Below are 19,176 nucleotides of genomic sequence, written 5' to 3' on the forward strand. Positions count from 1 at the left end.
GAATCGGAGCGGCTCTGCCCGCGGCCGAGTGAGGTGGGGGAGTTAACGTGTGCTTTGAAGCCGCTCCTTTGTGGGACCTGTGAGGCTGCCAATCTCCGAAGCCCCGTCTCAGGGGGAGATTTAAACCCAGCTCACACCACTGCTGCTGCTGCCGCTCATCAGGCCTCCAAGGCTGTGGAGAATCGAGGCTTCGGCAGGAATTCAAGTGCTTAACAGTCACGGATGTGGACGTGAGCACATCCCCGTCTTTGTTGTGTCTCTCTCACACACTCATCTGTGTTCATGTTTTTGTCTCGGTTTTGTTTTGTCAAAGATATATATAAGTATATATATATATGTATATATATATATATATATATATATATATATATATATATATATATATATATATGAAAAGGCAAAGATTCTCCAGTTCTACCACATCGGGGGAGTGTTTGTATCGAGCACGCCGTACATTTCCGCAAGTTTTTTGAAACGCGGCCCCCAGTCGTTGAGGTAGTCGTATTCGTGATCGGTGTTTGAGTTTCCCGACTGGAGCGAGCTGAGCGACTCCGCGACGGAGCCCTCGCCCTCGTAGGCGTAGGTCTGCAGGGAGTCGTACGGTGGAGCACAAGGGTCCACGTCGGCCTCCAGGAGCTTCGCCAGTACGTAGCCGTGTACGTTACTGTCCCCGCCGCCGCCGCCCATCACGCAGGCTTGAGGGACGTAACGCGACAAGCTCTCGATCTCCGGCAACATGTCCTGCCTCATCTTGCCCAGGTGGTGGTGCGCCTCGCGCGGGTTCCACATGGCAGCGATGTCGAAGGCCTCGGTGTCCTCCTCGCCGCCGCCCTCATCGTCGTAGCGCACAATGTTCTCGTGTACGTTCTCCTCTTCGTCACACAGGTAGGGCTTCTTACGATGAGTCCGCAGGGAGAGCATGAGCAGAATCATCACTGTCAAAACAAAACAAACAAAAAACTGTTAGCTTAACGGTTAGTATTTACATGGTGCTAATGTTCATGTTGCTTTACTTGCACAAGTCTTTCGTCTGAGTTTGTTAAACACTGATCAATTATATGCGACATTGCCTCACTTAGATTTTTTTGTTTGAATTCAAAAAGTGACCCAAATTAGGCAAAAAAAATTGTGAATTCACTACGTTTGATACAGGTCACCTTAAATATGGTACCGCTTTTTCTACAATTTCAATTTCAGCTGTGAATAATTAGTCAGAACTTCTCAATTTACAGCACTCGGTAAGGAAAATTGGCACCGTTTAATTCAGCATGAGTCAATGGAAATAATTCCATGGGTACCATTAAAAGTACCAATTTAGTATTCAGCCAAGAACTTTTGGAAGAAGTAAAAACAGAAGTCATGGTTAAAGCTGTTTATTAATGTTCAGTTCATTACTTCATTCTTAATGTCATTAATTAAGGGATGCACAATAGTTTTTTTTTGCAGATATGCCAATATATCGGGAGTGCTTGTGCCTATAACTAAACTTCACTCTTTTGATTTAAAACAACAACAACATATCAGTGCAAAGAGAGTGACTTCCCACCACAGCATCTGCAGCAGCAGTGGATGACGCTCCCACTGTGAGATCACTGGTGCGGGATTAAATATGGGCTTTCTTTTTTTCTTTCTTTTTCCACGTCCTGGCACAAGTCTAGCATTCATTAGCAGCTGCTGCCTGTAGCATCACGCTCCGTTCCCCTGGACTCACTTTATCTATCCCTGCAGACCGGTGGTCGCTGTGAGAAGGACGGCTCTGACTCACTCCGCTCTAAATTTAGCTGAAACACCTCCTCACTTGCTGAGACTCTGAGCTCATTGTTTTGAGTTGACATGATACAACCTGAGGGTCCTTTAACACTTGTATTATATTTTTTATTTCTCTTTCTTGTCTGTGTTGATGCATGTGACATGCGGTGTAAAACAAATAGTTACGTTCTTCACCTTAAGTACATAAATGTACCCATTCAAACTCATAAACTCATTTTTTTCATCTCCCTGTTGTTGTGATGTTGTATAGTAAATGTGCGATGGAATATTTTACAAAAAAGATGAAAATTAATGACATGTTTTTTGTCTGCATTTTGGACACGAAAGGGTAGTCCTGTAAACTTTAACTGTGAGCCAAATAAATGTTGCTTTTGGTAATCAGTGACATATGCAAGGTCTGTGTTATCCCATTATAATCTCATTAAAAATGTTTGATATTGCTTAAATAAAATCCAAAAATATACAAAAATTAAATACCTTGAGTGGGAAAAACAAATAAATATAATTTTTAATAACAGATCTAGGGAGGTGACATTCTTTGTACCTAAGGTGAAGAGAGTTACTTTTTTTAAAAGGTTGCATGAAAGTTAAAGGAGGTAATCTTCGAGAGAAAACTCTGACTCTTCCCCTGAACACATCACAGCAGCCAATCAGGACTCACCCAGCAGGACAAAGATGCAGGCTAGGATGGCGATGAGCGCTCCTCTGCTGAGGCTGGTGGGCAGACTGTACGCCTCGGCATTGCACGACATCACGTTTCCCTCCTGGTCGCAGCTGCACACTCGTATGGTCAGCGTGCTGGTGCTGGTCTGGACCGGCTGCTCGCTGTCGGACACAAAGATGGGCAAGTAGAAGACGGTCTGGTCTTGCTGCGACCAGCCGAAGCGGCGGGTCAGGATCCACGCTGTGTTGTCTGGAAAGAGACAAGTGAAAGAAAGGTCGAGTTAAACGTACAGAGACTTTATCAAGTACCTTCATTGGTTTTAAAAGTCACTGTAGTGAAGCTTTGTCATTGCATATTCAGATAACTAGTTCTTAAGCTCTTTAAGTGTAATGAGTTCCCATACCGAGAGATGGCAAGGATAATCTTTTTCAATAAACTACATGCTAACACAAAAAAAACAACTTTGATATTTCTTTACCAACAAAAAAGTAACTTTTTTCATTAGGAGTTTGTCCTTGTTTTGTAGGCAACGCTGGCTCCTTCTGCCACCATCGAACCTCAGCGTAAAACACACTCGTTTGAAGACTGGACAAACATTGTTGGATTATGATGAAGATAAAGTTGACCGCTAGACCATATGGGACTTACCAGCAAATTTAAATTGTGAGCAACAAAGAATAATTATTACTGTAATGTCATGGCACAGTGAAGATGTCACTGTCCCTTCAAAGAGTATAACTACACATAATTTTACACATTTTAGTCAAAAACCACACCACACCATTACATTTTTTAGATTTAATATTTCTTCTTCTGTACATGTTCCTGGACGTTTACCTTGGTTGTCTCTCAGGGTGAAGTTGGGATTGTTCGCAGCTTCTGGAGCCAAACTGTAGTAAAAGTGATGTCCACTCAGCGGCTCGTCTGGATCCACCGCCGTGACAGTCTGAATCAGCTGCATCACATTAACACATTGTCACCTTTTCTGTCACAGTATTGTTTCTTGTTTTTCATCACAAAAAAGCATATTTTACAATTATCTTTCAGGGGAAAAAAGCAGCTACACCAGCTATAAACCACTTTAATTTACCATAAAACATCACTTAAAAAGATTGTAAAAAATATTTTGTGAGTTGAACTTCAGTGTATACGGTAACTTGTAGCTGTATCTGTGACAAACAAAATGTAGTGGAGTTCTCCCAGCCACTAGGGGTGCACTAGTGGTGAAATTTGTGAGTGTTTATCGGGAGCAGCTTAAAAAAGAAGAGGAGGTTCCATATTTCCGTACCTGCCCAGCTTTGGCGTTTTCACAAACGTACGCCTCCAAATAATGCGTCAGCAACGGGGGATTATCGTTCACATCCAGGATTTTCACATTCACCGACACACTTGCAATCTGCGTTGGGTTATCTGCAGGAACACACACATAAACACACACTTAGATTTCATACCTTTTTTTGAAATTTCATGTGCAGTAAAAAAGAATTCAGTAATGTAACGTTTTAGTAATTATACAATTTTGCTGTATTAGGCAATCTTTTGTAAGATTTACATTTCACTTCTTTTTGGATTTTAGGAAAATATGTTCACATTTTGGATGACATGAGAAATGTAAGTTAATGTAAGGAAGTGTCCTGTTGTAAGTTATTTTGTGTGTAGTAAAGTTTTTGTAAACGTAACGTTTAATAATGTTTTTGTCAAAATATCTTGGTAACATGCAATATTTTTGATACTAACACTTTTTGGCAATGAAAGTAATTATTTGTATTTTAATAACATTTTGCAACTTTTTCATTATGAAAGTTATTTCTGTAAAGTTACAGCATTTTGTAAAATAGAATTGCAATTTTTTTGTAACTTTGCATTTGGTAAGCAATTATTTCTTACATATTTTTTGGAATATTTCCATTAATTTTTTCTAATATTACAACACTGTAAACAAACTATTTTTTAACATTGATCTGAAACTTCTGAAATGAAGTTATTAAAAATTACCTGTTATTACACACACACACTCTCTTTAATCTTCTCCTCATCAACACTGAGTCTCTGGTGCATCAAACACTAAGACTGTGATTTTATTCGTCTCCTTTAGAAATCAGTGATTTGCACACGTTAACCAGCTGTGTAATGTAATGGGCAGTGGAAACTCAATTACCAGGCAGTAACTAGTTTCTCAGGTTTCATCAAATGCTCAATCAATCAGGGGTTTGATTTTGGCGGTGGAGGTCAAAGCTCAAATGGGCTCCAGTGTGTGTGTGTGTGTGTGTGTGTAATGTTGTATCAAAGTGCTGTAACTAAGGTTTTCCTGAGCTAATGTGAAATCAGTGGTGCAGAAAAACTGTTCAGAGAAAAGTGTTTTGCTCCAAATGTAAGAAGATATTTTACGTTTTAATCAAGGTTTCAAGGTTTTCATGTGCTGAAATAGATAAATTGTTATTTCTCTCTCTTGTTTTATAGTGGAAAATGCAGACTTTATAATTCTTTATAAATGGTTTAATACAATTGTATGCTTTTGCAAAACCCAACAAACTGCATTTTTTCCCAGAAATATTTTTGAAAAAACTTTAAGATTTATCCTTGTTATTCACCAAATAATCAGGTGACTTTCTCAATAACTTCCTCATAACCTTATGGTTTTTGTGGTTTTCTTGTTTTTTATATCATAAAATAACAGCCATATATCTTTATTGTGGTTTTTTTCATGAAGTTACAGCATTTTTTCAGGATAAAAAAGTTTTTTGTTGTTTTTATTTAACAGCTTCTTTTTTGCCGAAAGAGAATCGATAAGTTTCACTTTGTTTATTTATTCACCATTTTGTTCCCTTCCCCTTTTCGCCCTCTCTCACCCTCTTTGCCTCCATCACACCTTTGATCATCCGCCATGTGGGTGGACATATTTAATTAGTCATTAATTCAATCAACACAAACAGACAAACAGAGCAGAAGAGGAGGATGAAGGATGAAGGTGACTTTCAGGACAACACCAGGGGAATTTCCTTTCTCCACATCACAGAATTACTGCTTCATTCATTCATTCATTCATTCATGCATGCAGGCTCATTCTCTCATTTTCATTTTATTTTCCACATATAACAAAAAAATCAGAAACAGGTTTAAATGGTTTTTTTTACTGCTGTAAATAATTAAAAATCAAAGGAAATGTAGGGATTGTTTATGTGAAGTGTTTGTGTCTGTATACACTGTGTACACGTACTCATCTCCATGGCGAGGACTGTGATGTTGTGCCAGCTGACCTCCTCTCGGTCCAGTGAACGCACCGTCATCAGTGACCCGGATGTGATCTCGATGTAGAAATACTTGTCGGGGTCGGTGGATCTCTCGATAGAATATCTGTTGAAAATAAAATCACCATTGAGACATATATGTGTATATATATATATATATATATATATATATATATATATATATATATATATATATATATATATATGTGTGTGTATATTGTGTGTTTTGTGGCAGTTTATAATCCTAACTGTGAGTGACACAGTAAAAACAGTGTGTGGCATTTGATAAGATAAAGAAGGCAAATAAGAGAGTTGCTTCGCCACCGGGGGCTCCATTCCAAACTGCTCCTCAGAGAGCAACAGCCAGCCTCACGCACACACACACACAGACACAGTCTGGTTCCCATGACTTCAGAGGACATTACATTAACTTATACATGTTTGGGGACCTGGGTCTTCATTTTTGTCCCTGTGAGGAAGGCAAGTCCCCACAATGTGAGTGTAAAACCAATGCTAGGTCCCCATAACATATATAACATATTGGGAACACACACACACACACACACACACACACAAATGCATTCACTGGCCCCTTACCCTAACCGTAACCATCACAACTTAACCCTTGATAAAGGCGTTCTGGGGCCCAGACAAAATGTCCCCACAAAGACATAAATACAAGTACACACACACACACACACGCACACACACACAGCAGTGGAGGGATATTAATAGAGATTCATCAGGGAGATCCTCACCAGCTGTGGCTGTGCCAGTCACGACTGTTTCCTGTCGTTACACACTCCAAAAAAATCACACACACATACACACTGCCGTTAAAGTGACAGCCTGACAGCAGTCTTTTATTAAACACTTGATCTACACACACACTGGAGATAAAGTTAATAGTGTCTTATGTTAATTTATCACTGGAAGCTGCTAACAGCTCCCTAAAAAAAACCCTCTGTTGGTGGTTAATGGTGAGTTTTAGTGTTTCATGCTGCATTTAAATGCTATTTAAGTCTTAACTGCATCAGTTTCAGTGGTGATTCTACAGGAAGTCCAACCCTGAGGAAACAACCCTGTCACTCTGACCCCGTCTACATCCTCCAAATATTCATATCACCAAAAAAAAACCAGGAGATTTGTAATATTATTTAAAAATATTAATTACATGAATAAAAAATTATTCTGAAATGTTGTAATATTGATTAAAAAAAAAAACATTACTTAAGATTACTAACATTTCAGAAAGTTTAAAAAATGTTAAAAACATAACTTAAATTCCAAAACAAAAAAATAGGAAATGTAGTATTTGTAAAAAATTCCTTTATAAATTATAAGAAATTTTATAAAAAAAACCTTTGCTGAAGTTACTTGAAAAGAAGGTTAGGAAACGTAATAATGTTGTTTACAGTGTTGTAACATTACCATAAGCATTACTTACATTAAAAAAAGAGAAAAAAACATTAGGAAATGTTGTAAAAGATTACTGAAATTTTAGAAAAGTAATTGAAACTGTAAATGAAAAACTAAAACTCCTCATGTTACAAAAAATCCCCAAACTGAAATGTTTATTATTGTATTGTTACAGAATATAATAATACAAAAAAATTATAATGTTCGTCATCAATTGCTAGCTGTATAGAGCCGCCCTGTTGATGCCAAGTGGGATGTTGCAACTAGGTTATTTGTTTACACTTTTTTACCCAAACCAAACCTTTTTTTTTGCGTGAATACGACTAACTATGATGTCATAACTCCACCTCTCTCTTGTCCTCATAAACAGTGCTAGCTTTATTTTTTGGGGTGTATTTATTTCTGTGGCCGCGTTACAGCGCCACACACAGGCCTGGCATATACATGACAGCGTTTAGAGTGTTTTTTCTGGGATTTTGTGTGGACAAAAACTGGATTCTGCTCCACAGAATGACTGTGTGTGTGTGGGCTCAGATCTATCTGTCAGTCAAGCTGCAGTGGGCCGAGAAGAGAAAGATGTAAGATGGAAATGAGACGGACGCTCAGACTGAAGGTCGCCTCGCCGCTGTGTGTCGTTATCTGTCATCAGATGTCATTGCTGCCGGAGAATCTGACCTCATCTCTCTCTCTCTCTGTCTCTGTCTGAAGTCCCGTCACACTTCAAAAAAATCACTGAGGAACCACCTCCAACAACGAAGACACAAGGAAAAACGGATTTTAACCACCATTACACAGGAGAGGGAAGTTTGTTAAACCACACCAAACCCCATAGAGAAAATCAGTAATTTTAGCTCGTGGGGACACAGGAGCTGCTGGTCTACTGCTGCCTCGTGTGGTCACTTTGTGTCACTGAAGTAAATATGAACGAAGGATTTCAAACAGCAGCAGTGGATCAACAACTCCTGAGTGCTGTGATGTTAAAATCACTTATTTTCTCTATGGGGTTTGGTGTGGGAGAGTGAGTGGTTTACAAACTTCAGTTTCCTGTGGGAAAAGTCTGTCTACAAGTGAGTTAAAGACGTGAAAATTCAGTCTTTTGTTCAGGACTTTCTGTCATTTCACTCTTTTACTTCTCTAATCTTGTCCTAAATGTCTGATATAAAGTCAGATTATTAGGCTGCAGTGACTCATATCCAGATTATTTTCAATCTGACTGATGTTTTGCGATGTTTTCTGTTCTGGTTTTATTGATAAAAGACACCTGTAGCTATAACTGTCAGCCATAAAAGATAATAATTTATTGGATGATAAAAATGTGGCCGCTAAATCTGAACATAACAGTTTGTACATGATCCACTTCAGATTAGATTTTGTGTGTGTGTGTGTTTCCTCACGAATGAAAGTCTCTCTCACACTTGAAACTGCTCCTGATCACCATCAGCTGATCTTCACTTCCTCGTTAGTGGATGATCTATATCAGCCTGTGAGAACCAGAGCTTCTGCCACTTTACCACGAGACTCTCAGTGGTGAAGTGGCTGCTGTGTGTTTGTGGGGTTTTAGAACAGTTTCTGTGTTTTGTTGTTAATGTTGCAGAGGGGTTTTGTCTCTAAAAATGTGTTTTCTTGGACATTTCTTTCATAAAACTGTTGAATCAGCTGCTTTCAAGCCTGCATTTAAGCCCAATGTGTCCCTCTCTCATGACATTTTGTCTCTGAAAATGTGTCACAATGTAGGAATTCACAATGTCTTCGAGGTCATTTAGAAGCTACATGAACTTATAGCAAGGTGAACGTCACCTCTGTCAAAGCCTGAGCTGAGTCTGCATCACCTGCATAGGCACAGTGGAACTTCTGGTTTTGGGTCTGTGCCACAAAAACAAGTACAATCATGGTTCTGAAGCTGTGGTAAATGTACCAATAGTGGTATGCGAGCCTTCTCTGGTGGTACTCGGAGGAAAATCAGAAATACCGTGTATGTGTAGGAAATTAACAGAAATTAAAAAATAATAATTACAAATGGACTGGATCCTCCAAAGTACGGAGTCACCAACCTCCGTTGGATGTATCCTTCAAAGGAAATGGAATTCTGGGATATGGTTAACCCGAGAAGGATCCGCCCCAATGTAGCCTTAGCAACCGGGCAAACGTCGGAGTCGACGAATCACATTAAAATGCGACGGCCTGCGTCTCTGACAAAGTCTGGTTCCACAAAATCACAATCCAGAGGATCCAGCCAGTGAATTAGGGCGTAGCTTGTACAATATTTAAGCGTAAAGTTTAGTTGCATCGGGATTTAAATCGCATTCTTGCCAATACACATCTTTATTTTAACATGGAAAAATAGAATCCATTAAATTGCGATGTAACAAAGGTTCAGTCTTCTTAATTTTATTTTATGTTTTGATGTGTAAATGTCTGTTGTTTTCTGCTCGTAAGCAAAAATCTTCTTACAGTTATCATGAATATTATTGATATTACATAATTTCAACTATTTTATTTTGTGAACTGAATTTTTAGTAAAAATCAATAAAGAAACAAGATTTATTGTCTTAAGCCAGTTTGTATAAGAAGCAGCTTGTCCTGTGTGAAACACTCGTTTATCGCCGCACTCATTTATGATTAATAGCCTAATTAAAGTCTTTCTGTCTCATGAGTTGATGAGAGGTGCAGCGCCGACGCTCAACCTCTGCAACAAAACATCTGTTCAGTCAAAACAAACACGTTCTGACGGTTAAAAACTTTATTAAAACTCCCACGTTTGTCCTTCTCATCCTCAGGATCAGATGAGATGCTGTGATGCTGCCCTCTGCCGGTTAAAGTCTGGTATTACACCAGTCATTTTATAACCACTTTCAGTGTCATTTTAGTCCAAAAAAACCCTCAAATTGAGTTGATTTTATTCAAGAAATTGACACAAATCAAATATTGATGTTACTTTATTAACAATTTCTGTATAATTTTAGTCCAGAAACTCACACTGAGTCCATTTATTGTATAAAAAGTTACAACATCAAGTGTTATTTCGTGAACAATTTATATATAATTCAGTTATTCATTTTCAACAGAAGATTTCTGTCAATGTTTGGTCCAGAAACTCACACTGATTTCAACATTTCTTTTGAATATAAATGTTGTTTTAGTGACTTGAGAAAGAACTCACATTAATTCTGCTTTTTTAAAAGATTTATTGGAAACATTTTGTATAAAAAGACACTTAAAATATGCGAAAAGTGAGTTTTACTTTTTTCTTTTTAATGAATTCCTTCTGTACATTTTATTTTTTTACTGAAGTAAACCTATGTAAACTAACGACTTCCTCCTCTGAAAATCATTCTCTGGGGGAAAAATGAGTCACTTTCAAGCTGCTAATTACTTGAGAGTCTTCATTAATTCAAGTCTGAATCATTAATCAGTGACATTGTGAGCGATATTCTGCAATTAACTATTATAATGAGCTTTAAATTGTAATCAGTAGTCTTTGTTATATTATGTTCTTTGTCTTTTTATCCCTTTACATCCTCCTGCTGTTTAATTTTAATTTTTTATTTTTATTTATTTCCTCACCTCACAGTGTTGTTGGCGGCGTCAGGATCCCTCGCTGACACCGTCTTCAACAGCGTCCCGATGTCGGCGTCCTCTGGGAGCTCGACGTAGTACGCGTGCAGGTCAAAGAGTGGCGGTTCGTCCACGTCCTCCACACTCACGTGCACGATGGTGACGTCCTTGAAGGGCCCGCGGTGGCGATAGGCCGGGTCCAGGTGCGTGTTGGCGCCCTCTATCTTCAGAGTGTAGCTGGGCTTGACCTCAAAGTTCAGGGGCTGGAAGGTCAACACGCACACACAAAAATATATAGCAATAGAATTTGGGACAACTGCCAGAAAACAGCTGAAATGTGGAGTGAAACCTTTCATTTTTAAAGCTGAATTTAACAAAACACACTACAAACCAAGACCAACTTGTAAACAGCTGTAAAATATGTGTGTAAAATAAGTTCCAGTCAACATAACAATAAATTATCAGATTTTTGAATGGACTTTTTTGACTTTTGAGGTAATTTCTTGAAGTGTTTGAATCTGAAATGTGAAAATCAGTCCAAAAAGACTACTTTTAATGCTGAATTCACATACTACACTAAAAACGTAAGACTAAGTTGTAAAAAGCCCTCGGCAATGTGTGTACATTTGACTTAAATCAAGATAACAATAAATTACTATATGTGTATATATGTACTATACTATATGTACTATATGTAATTACTATATATGTAATGAAAAATTTTAATATTAATCAAATGTTGGCGCAAAATTGATCAAACCACAAGTGGAATGTGAAGATTAATTTTAATGACAGTTTTAATTTCTCAGCCGAATTTCACAAAATGTACCGCAAACTCAAACTTAATCATAAAAGTCTATGAAAACAGTGTGCCAAAAGTGTGTTTGTGGCAAAGTAACAATTTTTGAATGGAGTCCAGTGTCTATGATTTGTATATAAAACGTGAAGATCAGTTAAAGTGAAAGCTTTCATTTTAGAGCCGAATTCACCAAAATATTCTACAAAATAAGATGAACCTGTAAAAAGCCACCAACAATGTATGTAAAGTTTACTTTCGTCAAAGTGACAATAAAGTCATGACATTTCTTAAGGGGGTTTTGCATGTTGTATCCTGTGAACCAGTTTTTTTCAGGAACATTTTTTAAAGTAGACCTTTCATTTTAAAGCCGAATTTCTGCATAATAAGAACTTGTAAAAAGCTGCCAACAATGTATGTAAAGTTTGCTTTAGTTGAAGTAACAATAAAATGGATACATTTCTGAATGGGATTTTGATTATTTTTCCCTGTGAACAGGGAATTAGTATCTGAAATGCGAAAATTAATTAAAGTAGACTTTATATTTTAGTGCCGAATTTAACAAACGATGCATAAAACTAAGAGTGAGTTGTAAACAGCATTAAATAATATGTGTAAAGTTTTCTTCAGTCAAGGTAACAATACATTAATACATTGCTTTAATGAAGTCTTGAGGAGAAATGTTTTGGGGATTAGATTGGAAGTTTTATACCTTCTTTTTAAGTTACATTATTTGGACATGTGTCTTTACAGCCTTTACATCTGCAAAAATAACCTTTATTTTAGGACTGAATACAGTTAAGATTATGAATATGTTCACCTTTTTCACCGTGATGATGCCAAACAGGTTAGTGGGATCGGTGCTGATGTCAAACGTGTCTCTTCCGTCTCCGTCAATGATGCTGTACTTCATCTCAGCGCTTACCCCGATGTCCCTGTCCTTGGCCCAGATACGACCCACCACTGAACCCACTGGAGCCGACTCAGGGATGCTCATCTGGTACAGCCCTGAGGAAACCAATGACCACAGCACATCAGTCCCACATTTAGTCCTCTAGAGGGAGCCAAACATCTTCCATCACCTCCGCTCCTGCTGCTGCTGCTGCTCTCCTCCCACCACAGTCACACACACAAAATAAATGGCTCCATAAACACCTGGAAATTCAGTTATACACACTCTCATGGGCTGACTTGAATTTCATCTACTGTTTAACCTCAAAGACGAGGTGACAGCTGTCCAATTTGTCGTGCTCCCTGCAGTCCCACATCTAAATCCCCGCACACTGGTGCCTGACAGAGAGGGGAGGGAATCCCTGCAGCTCTTCATAACCCATCAAATTTCCAGCAAAGTGATGGCATTAATTGGTGAGGGATAGTGATGGGAGTGTGGCAGCGGCAGCAGCAGCAGTGGTGGTGGTGGTGGGTGATTATTCTTTGTCTCGGATTGAAGCCACCCATCTTTGACCAGGCCTGGATACGACCACGGACAGCCACTCAACCCCTGACCTCAGGAGGTTTGGTAATGAGATGAGCAGGAATGAGGGTAATCAAAGAGACAGCGTGAGGCGACTGGTGGCCCAGAGGACGAAGAGGCCAGGGGGTAAATGATGGAGGACTGGTGGACGGACGATGAAGGCCAAGAGGGACTTGGTACTTCAGAGAAACTTCAGGGCATTGAATCGAGAAAAAAACATAAAGAAGAAGAAGAAGAAGAGGGAGGAGGAGAAGGAGGCGGAGTGTGTGCATTTGCTTACTCTGGTCAAACATTGGCGGGTTGTCGTTGACGTCGCTGAGTGTGATGTTGACGGTAGTGGTGCCGGCGAGTCCTCCGAGCTGACCGCCCATGTCCTTTGCCTGGATCACCACCGTGTAGTTCTCCCTGGTCTCCCGGTCCATGTCCGCCAAAGAGACTCGGACCACACCTGAGGAGGGAAAGAAGAGGAAGAAGAAGGTAGAGAGAGAGAGAGAGAGAGAGAGAGGGAGACGTGGGAGGTGGATTAAAGGTCAGCGATGGCGAACTGGTGACACAGATTAGGGTCATGTGTCCAAGCGATGTTGTCGTGGAATGTTGATGCTCTCCATGAGCACAAGAACAAACCTCGACTTCTTTTCTTTGACATTTACTTGAGGATAAAAGAAAGAAACTACCAAAATAAAACTGAACAGTTAATCTTTTAAAAATCTACATAAAAAGTAGTTTTCTGTTCTGCAGAAGATTAGAGATCATGGTAGACAGCTAAAGGTTTGAAAACCGTGTTAGAAACAGTTCATATCTTCAAGTTCTCATCCTATATCACACTGTTTATAATGGATAACAAAGTAAATATTGTCCTGGAGCTTGACTGTTCAACCCTGCTACCAAGATGTTTTACTTCCATGTCTGGAAAGAGAACCAGTTTGAATCCTCAAAGAGGTCGAGGGCTGAGGTGGCACAGTACCTAATCCCCAATACGCCCACGTCAAGTGTCCCAAACTGGGATAAATGGTCAGTTTACGTCAGATGTACGAATCTCTGCCAAATCAAATATGTAGATTACTGGAAAAATGCGTTGTTTTAAGTCTGTTATCTGAATAAAGAACTAATGCTCAACCCACGCAGAGCAAACATTCCTGTAGGGGTTCTGGACTTTACTTTTCCACAAGTAAACCTTCTTTAGAGTCATATTTCCACTGTCATGTCCATAAAAAGACTAACAATAGTTAAAGGATTATCAGGACAGTGGATCAATAAAAACTGGGACTAAATCTAAATCTGAAAGTAAAGAGTTGCGGAGGAGGAGGAACATTACCCAGCGCTGGAACCATGTTCCATATCTTGCCTTCCGATCCTTTTTACTCCAGAGAAGTTCTGGAATAATCTGCCCGAGATTATCAAATCACCTAACCTCTAGTTTAGTGTCCAGTTTCCTTTTAAAGGTCCAGTGTGGAGCCTTTAGGATGATTTATTGTCAGAAATGGAACATTTTACCCATAAGTTATTAATTCCTTCAAAAATAAAAGAATAACTTGGTTTTCCTAGTCGTAAAATTAGCCATTTTGTGAATTTAAGGACAAAATCTTGTGTTTCTAGCACGTGTTTTTGCATGTTTTCTGTTGCATGTTTACTGTAGTAACTTGACTTTCTTGTAAAAAGTAGATTGGATGGAATCCTCCATTTGTTACCGTCTGCATTCTCACCACTATATATCACTACTTCTTACACACCGGACCATAAAGTCACATTTATCAGTGATTTATTTAGATGTAAATGTAAATAAATCAATAAAAATCTGAACTGCCATGGCTTAAATTTGGCCTTCTTTTCTGTAAAACACTCTCTACACTGGGTATTGTAAAATTTGCCATAAATTAAGATTATTATTATTATAATATTACTTGCAGTATTTCTGTGTGGTTCTGTCTGGATCTGATCTCTACAATTATAATCTAAAAAGCATATGTACAGACCATGTGATAAGCCTGAAAATTTAAATCATATGGGTTGTTTTTTTTTGTTGTTTCACATCCAACACATTGTTTTTGGAGGTCAGGCGGGCTGATTGATGGCTGTAGAGCCGCTGGCTCTTCAGTGATGGATGAACCTCCAGCAGCAGCAGCAGCATCAGCAGCAGCAGTCACGCTGGCAGCTGACGGGCAGCGCAGCAGATTCCGCCGCTGACAAACGAGGAAATGAGGCGGCTGTCGTAAACAATAGCCGGCGACTTACAAAACGAATGGATATTTGGATGCAGTGGCTCGAGCTGTCAGTGCTGCTACTATGTGAAAAATGCAGCATTAGCTGCATTTTTACTGAACTACATGCATGAGCACTGTGTGTGTGTGTGTGTGTGTGGCCACTATTGTTCCCGGTCCACTATTCTACTCTGACGATTTCCACCATTTACTGAACTGAGCTGCAGAGGATTTGTTTGCGTTCAGCCACAAAACCTTAATGATGTGACTCTGGCTCACAGTGTTTGCAGCTCTTCCCAGAGGAAACGCAGGATTGAGCTCTGCTTCCAGACAATGACGAACCATTTTCTTTGAAAAGACGTTTTTTATGCAGCTGCCGTGTTGAAAAACGCAAAGCCACCAAACCCCAAACTGTTGCCATGTGGCTATTGAAATTGATTTCTTTTGCTGGAACGCTGAATATTTGCCATTATTATAAATAAAGAAAAGCAGACTCAGACTATTACAAGCTGCATGCTTTTATTTCATTAAATTACCTTTGAAAGAACATGTTTAGATGTAAGATTTGCTTTTTCTGCAAAGCTAGTTGTGTGACTGTGATATAAATTAAGAACTAAAAGAGTGTACACTGCACTCAGGAGGAATTAGCTTAGTTTAGCATAAAAACAAGTGTGAAAGGCTTCTTTGGAAATAGTCAGGCCAGCTTTATTTCCAGATAATGTGAACCTAACTACCCTCTGCCCTTGGGGGCTAATGCTAAGCTAGGAAAACATACCAAATCCAAAGGTGTTCCAAGCTAAATGTCAACATACTTAAACTTATTCTCATAATGCAGTAGCATTTTGTTAGCTTAGCTTAGCCTAAAGACTGGACGCCAGAATGAATGAAGACATGCTGTTATCTTAATAAACAAAACAAAAGTCAAGCTAGCGTTGTTTTCAGACAATGCTAAACTAACTACTCCCTGTCCTTGTTACTCCATGCACTGATATGTAACTTTGTAAGTGTAATTAATGAAAAAGAAAAAAGTCAGTTTAGAAAATGTGATGTTCACTGTGGGAGATTAAACATCTCAGAACAAACGGAGGTTCAGTTAATGTGAAACTAAATGAAAGTCAGCTGCGCTGCATGTAATTTTAATGTGAAACCGTGAGTCACATTAGCTTTGTTTGTGAAATCATTAAAGTTAAATTGTATTTGATCAACAGGAAATGAACTAAAACTGCCTGTCTTTTCCATTTTCAGCAGCGACGTCACATGTTGGGCCATTTTGTTGTTGCTGTTGTCTTTGTTGTTGTTGTTGTTGAGTTCCAGGAGTTTGAGATACTGTGAGTTGCAACAAACGAGTGCTGTGCCTCAGACAAGTGTTCGGCCGTTTCATAGCAACAACAGGAGCCATGCTGAGATTCCCACATTGGGCTGGTGTTCACAAGGGTTCAAGTGTGGACAAAGTCAGATTGTGACGCAGTATTAGACAAGATGGAGAACTAACGTAATCTAAAATCTGATTCAAACTACAATTGGAGGTGTTATCACACAAGATTCGACCCAGATTTTTATACATTTGTTCGAGTTTTTCTTTCAAGAAAGAAAAAGCTGATATAATGACATTTAGGTTATTTTTACTGCAGTCAAATGTCAAAATGGGTCTTGGTTGAAGGTCTTATTGAGAATGCCAGAAAAACATAAAATATTGACATATCCACATTTGAACTAGATTGTTTTTTAACAATGCCTGGACAGCAGGAAAACATTAGATTTTCTCAAATCTGATTCAAACCATATTTTAAGGTGGGTTTCAAATGGGATTTAAACCAGTTTTCCAGAAATTTGTCCAATTTTCTCTTTGTATAGCAAAAAGTGGCTAAAATTTAAGTTATTTTTATTGCAGTCAAAAGTCAAAATGGGTTACGTGTCCAATTTGACTTAATTGGTAATTAAGGATTTAAGGGTTTTGTTGAGATGTCTGGACACACAATGCTCACTTGCAATCAATAGTGTGAAAAGATGACCTGGAAAGATTTGATTAGAGAAAAACATCATCAGACCTCTACTCAATGTGTCATGGACCAGGATGTTGGTTTCCCTGGTTTAAGTTTTGAGTTTTTCAAAGTGTGTGTGTGTCATCCTACCAGTCTTGGCATCCACTGAAAAGTATGGCTGACCCTCCAGGATGCTGTAGACCACACGGGCGCTGTTGCCGTACGTGGGATCGTCTGCATCTGTAGCGGTCAGCTGGATCACAGATGTTCCTGGGAACATTTGAAAATTAGATTTGGAGCGAGAAGGGAAACTGGCGATCGTCTGCGTCTATTAACATATTAATGAAGGAACTAATTCTGGGTTGAGTTTTCCATCTGTGGCTGGAGCTGCTCCAGGAATTAATGATACTTATTTACTTTAAAGGAAACCACAAAAAGTGTGTCTGTGAATGAGGCAGATGGAGACAATCAAGGAAAACAAGAGCTTTTTGTGCAGTTTTGCTATTGTTTACCATGGATGCAAACTTCCACTATCAATTGTCACGTCAGAAGCAAGTCAACAGGTGGCGATATAACCACAAGTGTAAAGATTTGTTTACAAAAATACTTGTAATTTTTAATGAATTTTTACAAAAATATTTTTATCACCAAAACAGTGTTTCAAAGTGTCACAAACGGTTTATCCGTTCATCTACCTATGTTGGACATTTCGGGTACGCTCGCCACATAGGGTCCATCAAGGAACTTGGGCTCGTTGTCGTTAATGTCCTGGATCTTCACGATGAATTCGGACTCGGGCTCCAGAGGTCTGTCCGTCAGACGGTTACGGGCCTGAGCGCGAAGAGCGTACTGGGATTTAACCTCGCGATCCAGCCGCTGGATGGCGTGAATGTCTCCTGTGCTGTCGTCGATGGTGAAGGTGGTGCCGGCGCCCTCGCCACTCAGGATGTACTTAATGGAGCCGTCGCCTTTGTCCATGTCTGAGTGGAGCTGTGGAGAAGTTTTAGTCAGTTTATCTAATCTGTACATGTTTGGGAAAGGGAAAATCCTTCCCATATGCTCAAAAACAAAGAGTGGATTCAGTCCAAAAAAACATTGCATCCAAACAGAGTATTCAACATTTGATGCTACAACAGAAATCTTTAGAAAACATATGGTGTGATCTAAAGCATTAGGACAGAATATGTTTAATTAGCTCACAGTCTATCAGTCTCAGAAAATCAATGGACTTTTCCGGGATAAAGCCGGAAACTCGTTGTACTCGTTCAGTATGCTATAAACCAGCTAATGCTAAATATTAGATACATACTTCAGATTGAAGCACAGAAATGAAGTTTAGTGTGTTTCCATCAGTCCATATGGTTCATGACTCTACATATATATTCCCTCCTAAGTGTAGCATGTGGTGTAAAATGGCTCTGGACCTCTGGGGGGTGCTGTTAGCTTGTCAGCATACCTTTTAATACCGCGGCTGTAAGTACATATCTAATCATAGCCTCCAGTCTCCAGTTTGTTGCCTCGGGCCCTGCGGTGCAATCAGAGGCCTTTTGTGGCCTCTAAGTACAAATGGCAGCCTGTTGATGTGCAATCATGTCTCACTTTGTAGTTAAAAGGTATGATGAGCACTTACTGCGACCGCGGTGAAGGCGCGGAATTAAAGGCCACCACTGATGTCTGTCTTGTATAATCAACAGCCGAGGACTTGGTGCAGCGCACATTTTTAAAATTACTTTTTGTCACAGCGGGGTCACTGAGGCCACTTCCATCCTAAGAACACATGCTGTGCATTCTGCTCTGAGGTTGAAGTGTGAAAACCTTTTTAGTGTGAAAACATCGTGGCTACATTTTAGGCATTTTACCGGCACGGAAACATAACTTCATACAATCTATATGATCGTTTTCCCTGATCAAGGCATCATTTCAAGAACTGTCTTTTTACAAATGAAACACCCTAAAGTGACTCTTAACACCGTAGTATATAAGGCAGGCCTGTAGGTGGCACTGTAACACTGCCTCAGAAATACACCAATACACCAAGTCACTCGGGACCGGTTTTTGGTTGGTAAATAA

At 39.3% G+C, this 19,176-nt stretch overlaps 1 protein-coding gene across 1 annotated transcript in view; it reads right to left on the minus strand.

Moving 5' to 3' along the window:
- Positions 1-375: 375 nt before the first annotated feature.
- Positions 376-19,176, minus strand: part of LOC122769268 (cadherin-20-like) — a 31,606-nt gene continuing 12,805 nt past the window's right edge. Inside the window, exons 3-12 of the mRNA XM_044025685.1 lie at positions 17,802-18,096; positions 17,257-17,376; positions 13,207-13,374; positions 12,273-12,460; positions 10,666-10,919; positions 5,652-5,788; positions 3,723-3,844; positions 3,272-3,389; positions 2,432-2,683; positions 376-935 (exon numbers count right to left, since the gene is read on the minus strand). Coding sequence (XP_043881620.1) covers positions 415-935; positions 2,432-2,683; positions 3,272-3,389; positions 3,723-3,844; positions 5,652-5,788; positions 10,666-10,919; positions 12,273-12,460; positions 13,207-13,374; positions 17,257-17,376; positions 17,802-18,096 — 2,175 coding nt within the window. The 3' untranslated portion in view covers positions 376-414. The remainder of the gene's footprint in view (positions 936-2,431; positions 2,684-3,271; positions 3,390-3,722; positions 3,845-5,651; positions 5,789-10,665; positions 10,920-12,272; positions 12,461-13,206; positions 13,375-17,256; positions 17,377-17,801; positions 18,097-19,176) is intronic.

This window comes from Solea senegalensis, linkage group LG1 (genome assembly GCF_019176455.1).
Source record: "Solea senegalensis isolate Sse05_10M linkage group LG1, IFAPA_SoseM_1, whole genome shotgun sequence".
Classification (NCBI taxonomy): domain Eukaryota; kingdom Metazoa; phylum Chordata; class Actinopteri; order Pleuronectiformes; family Soleidae; genus Solea; species Solea senegalensis.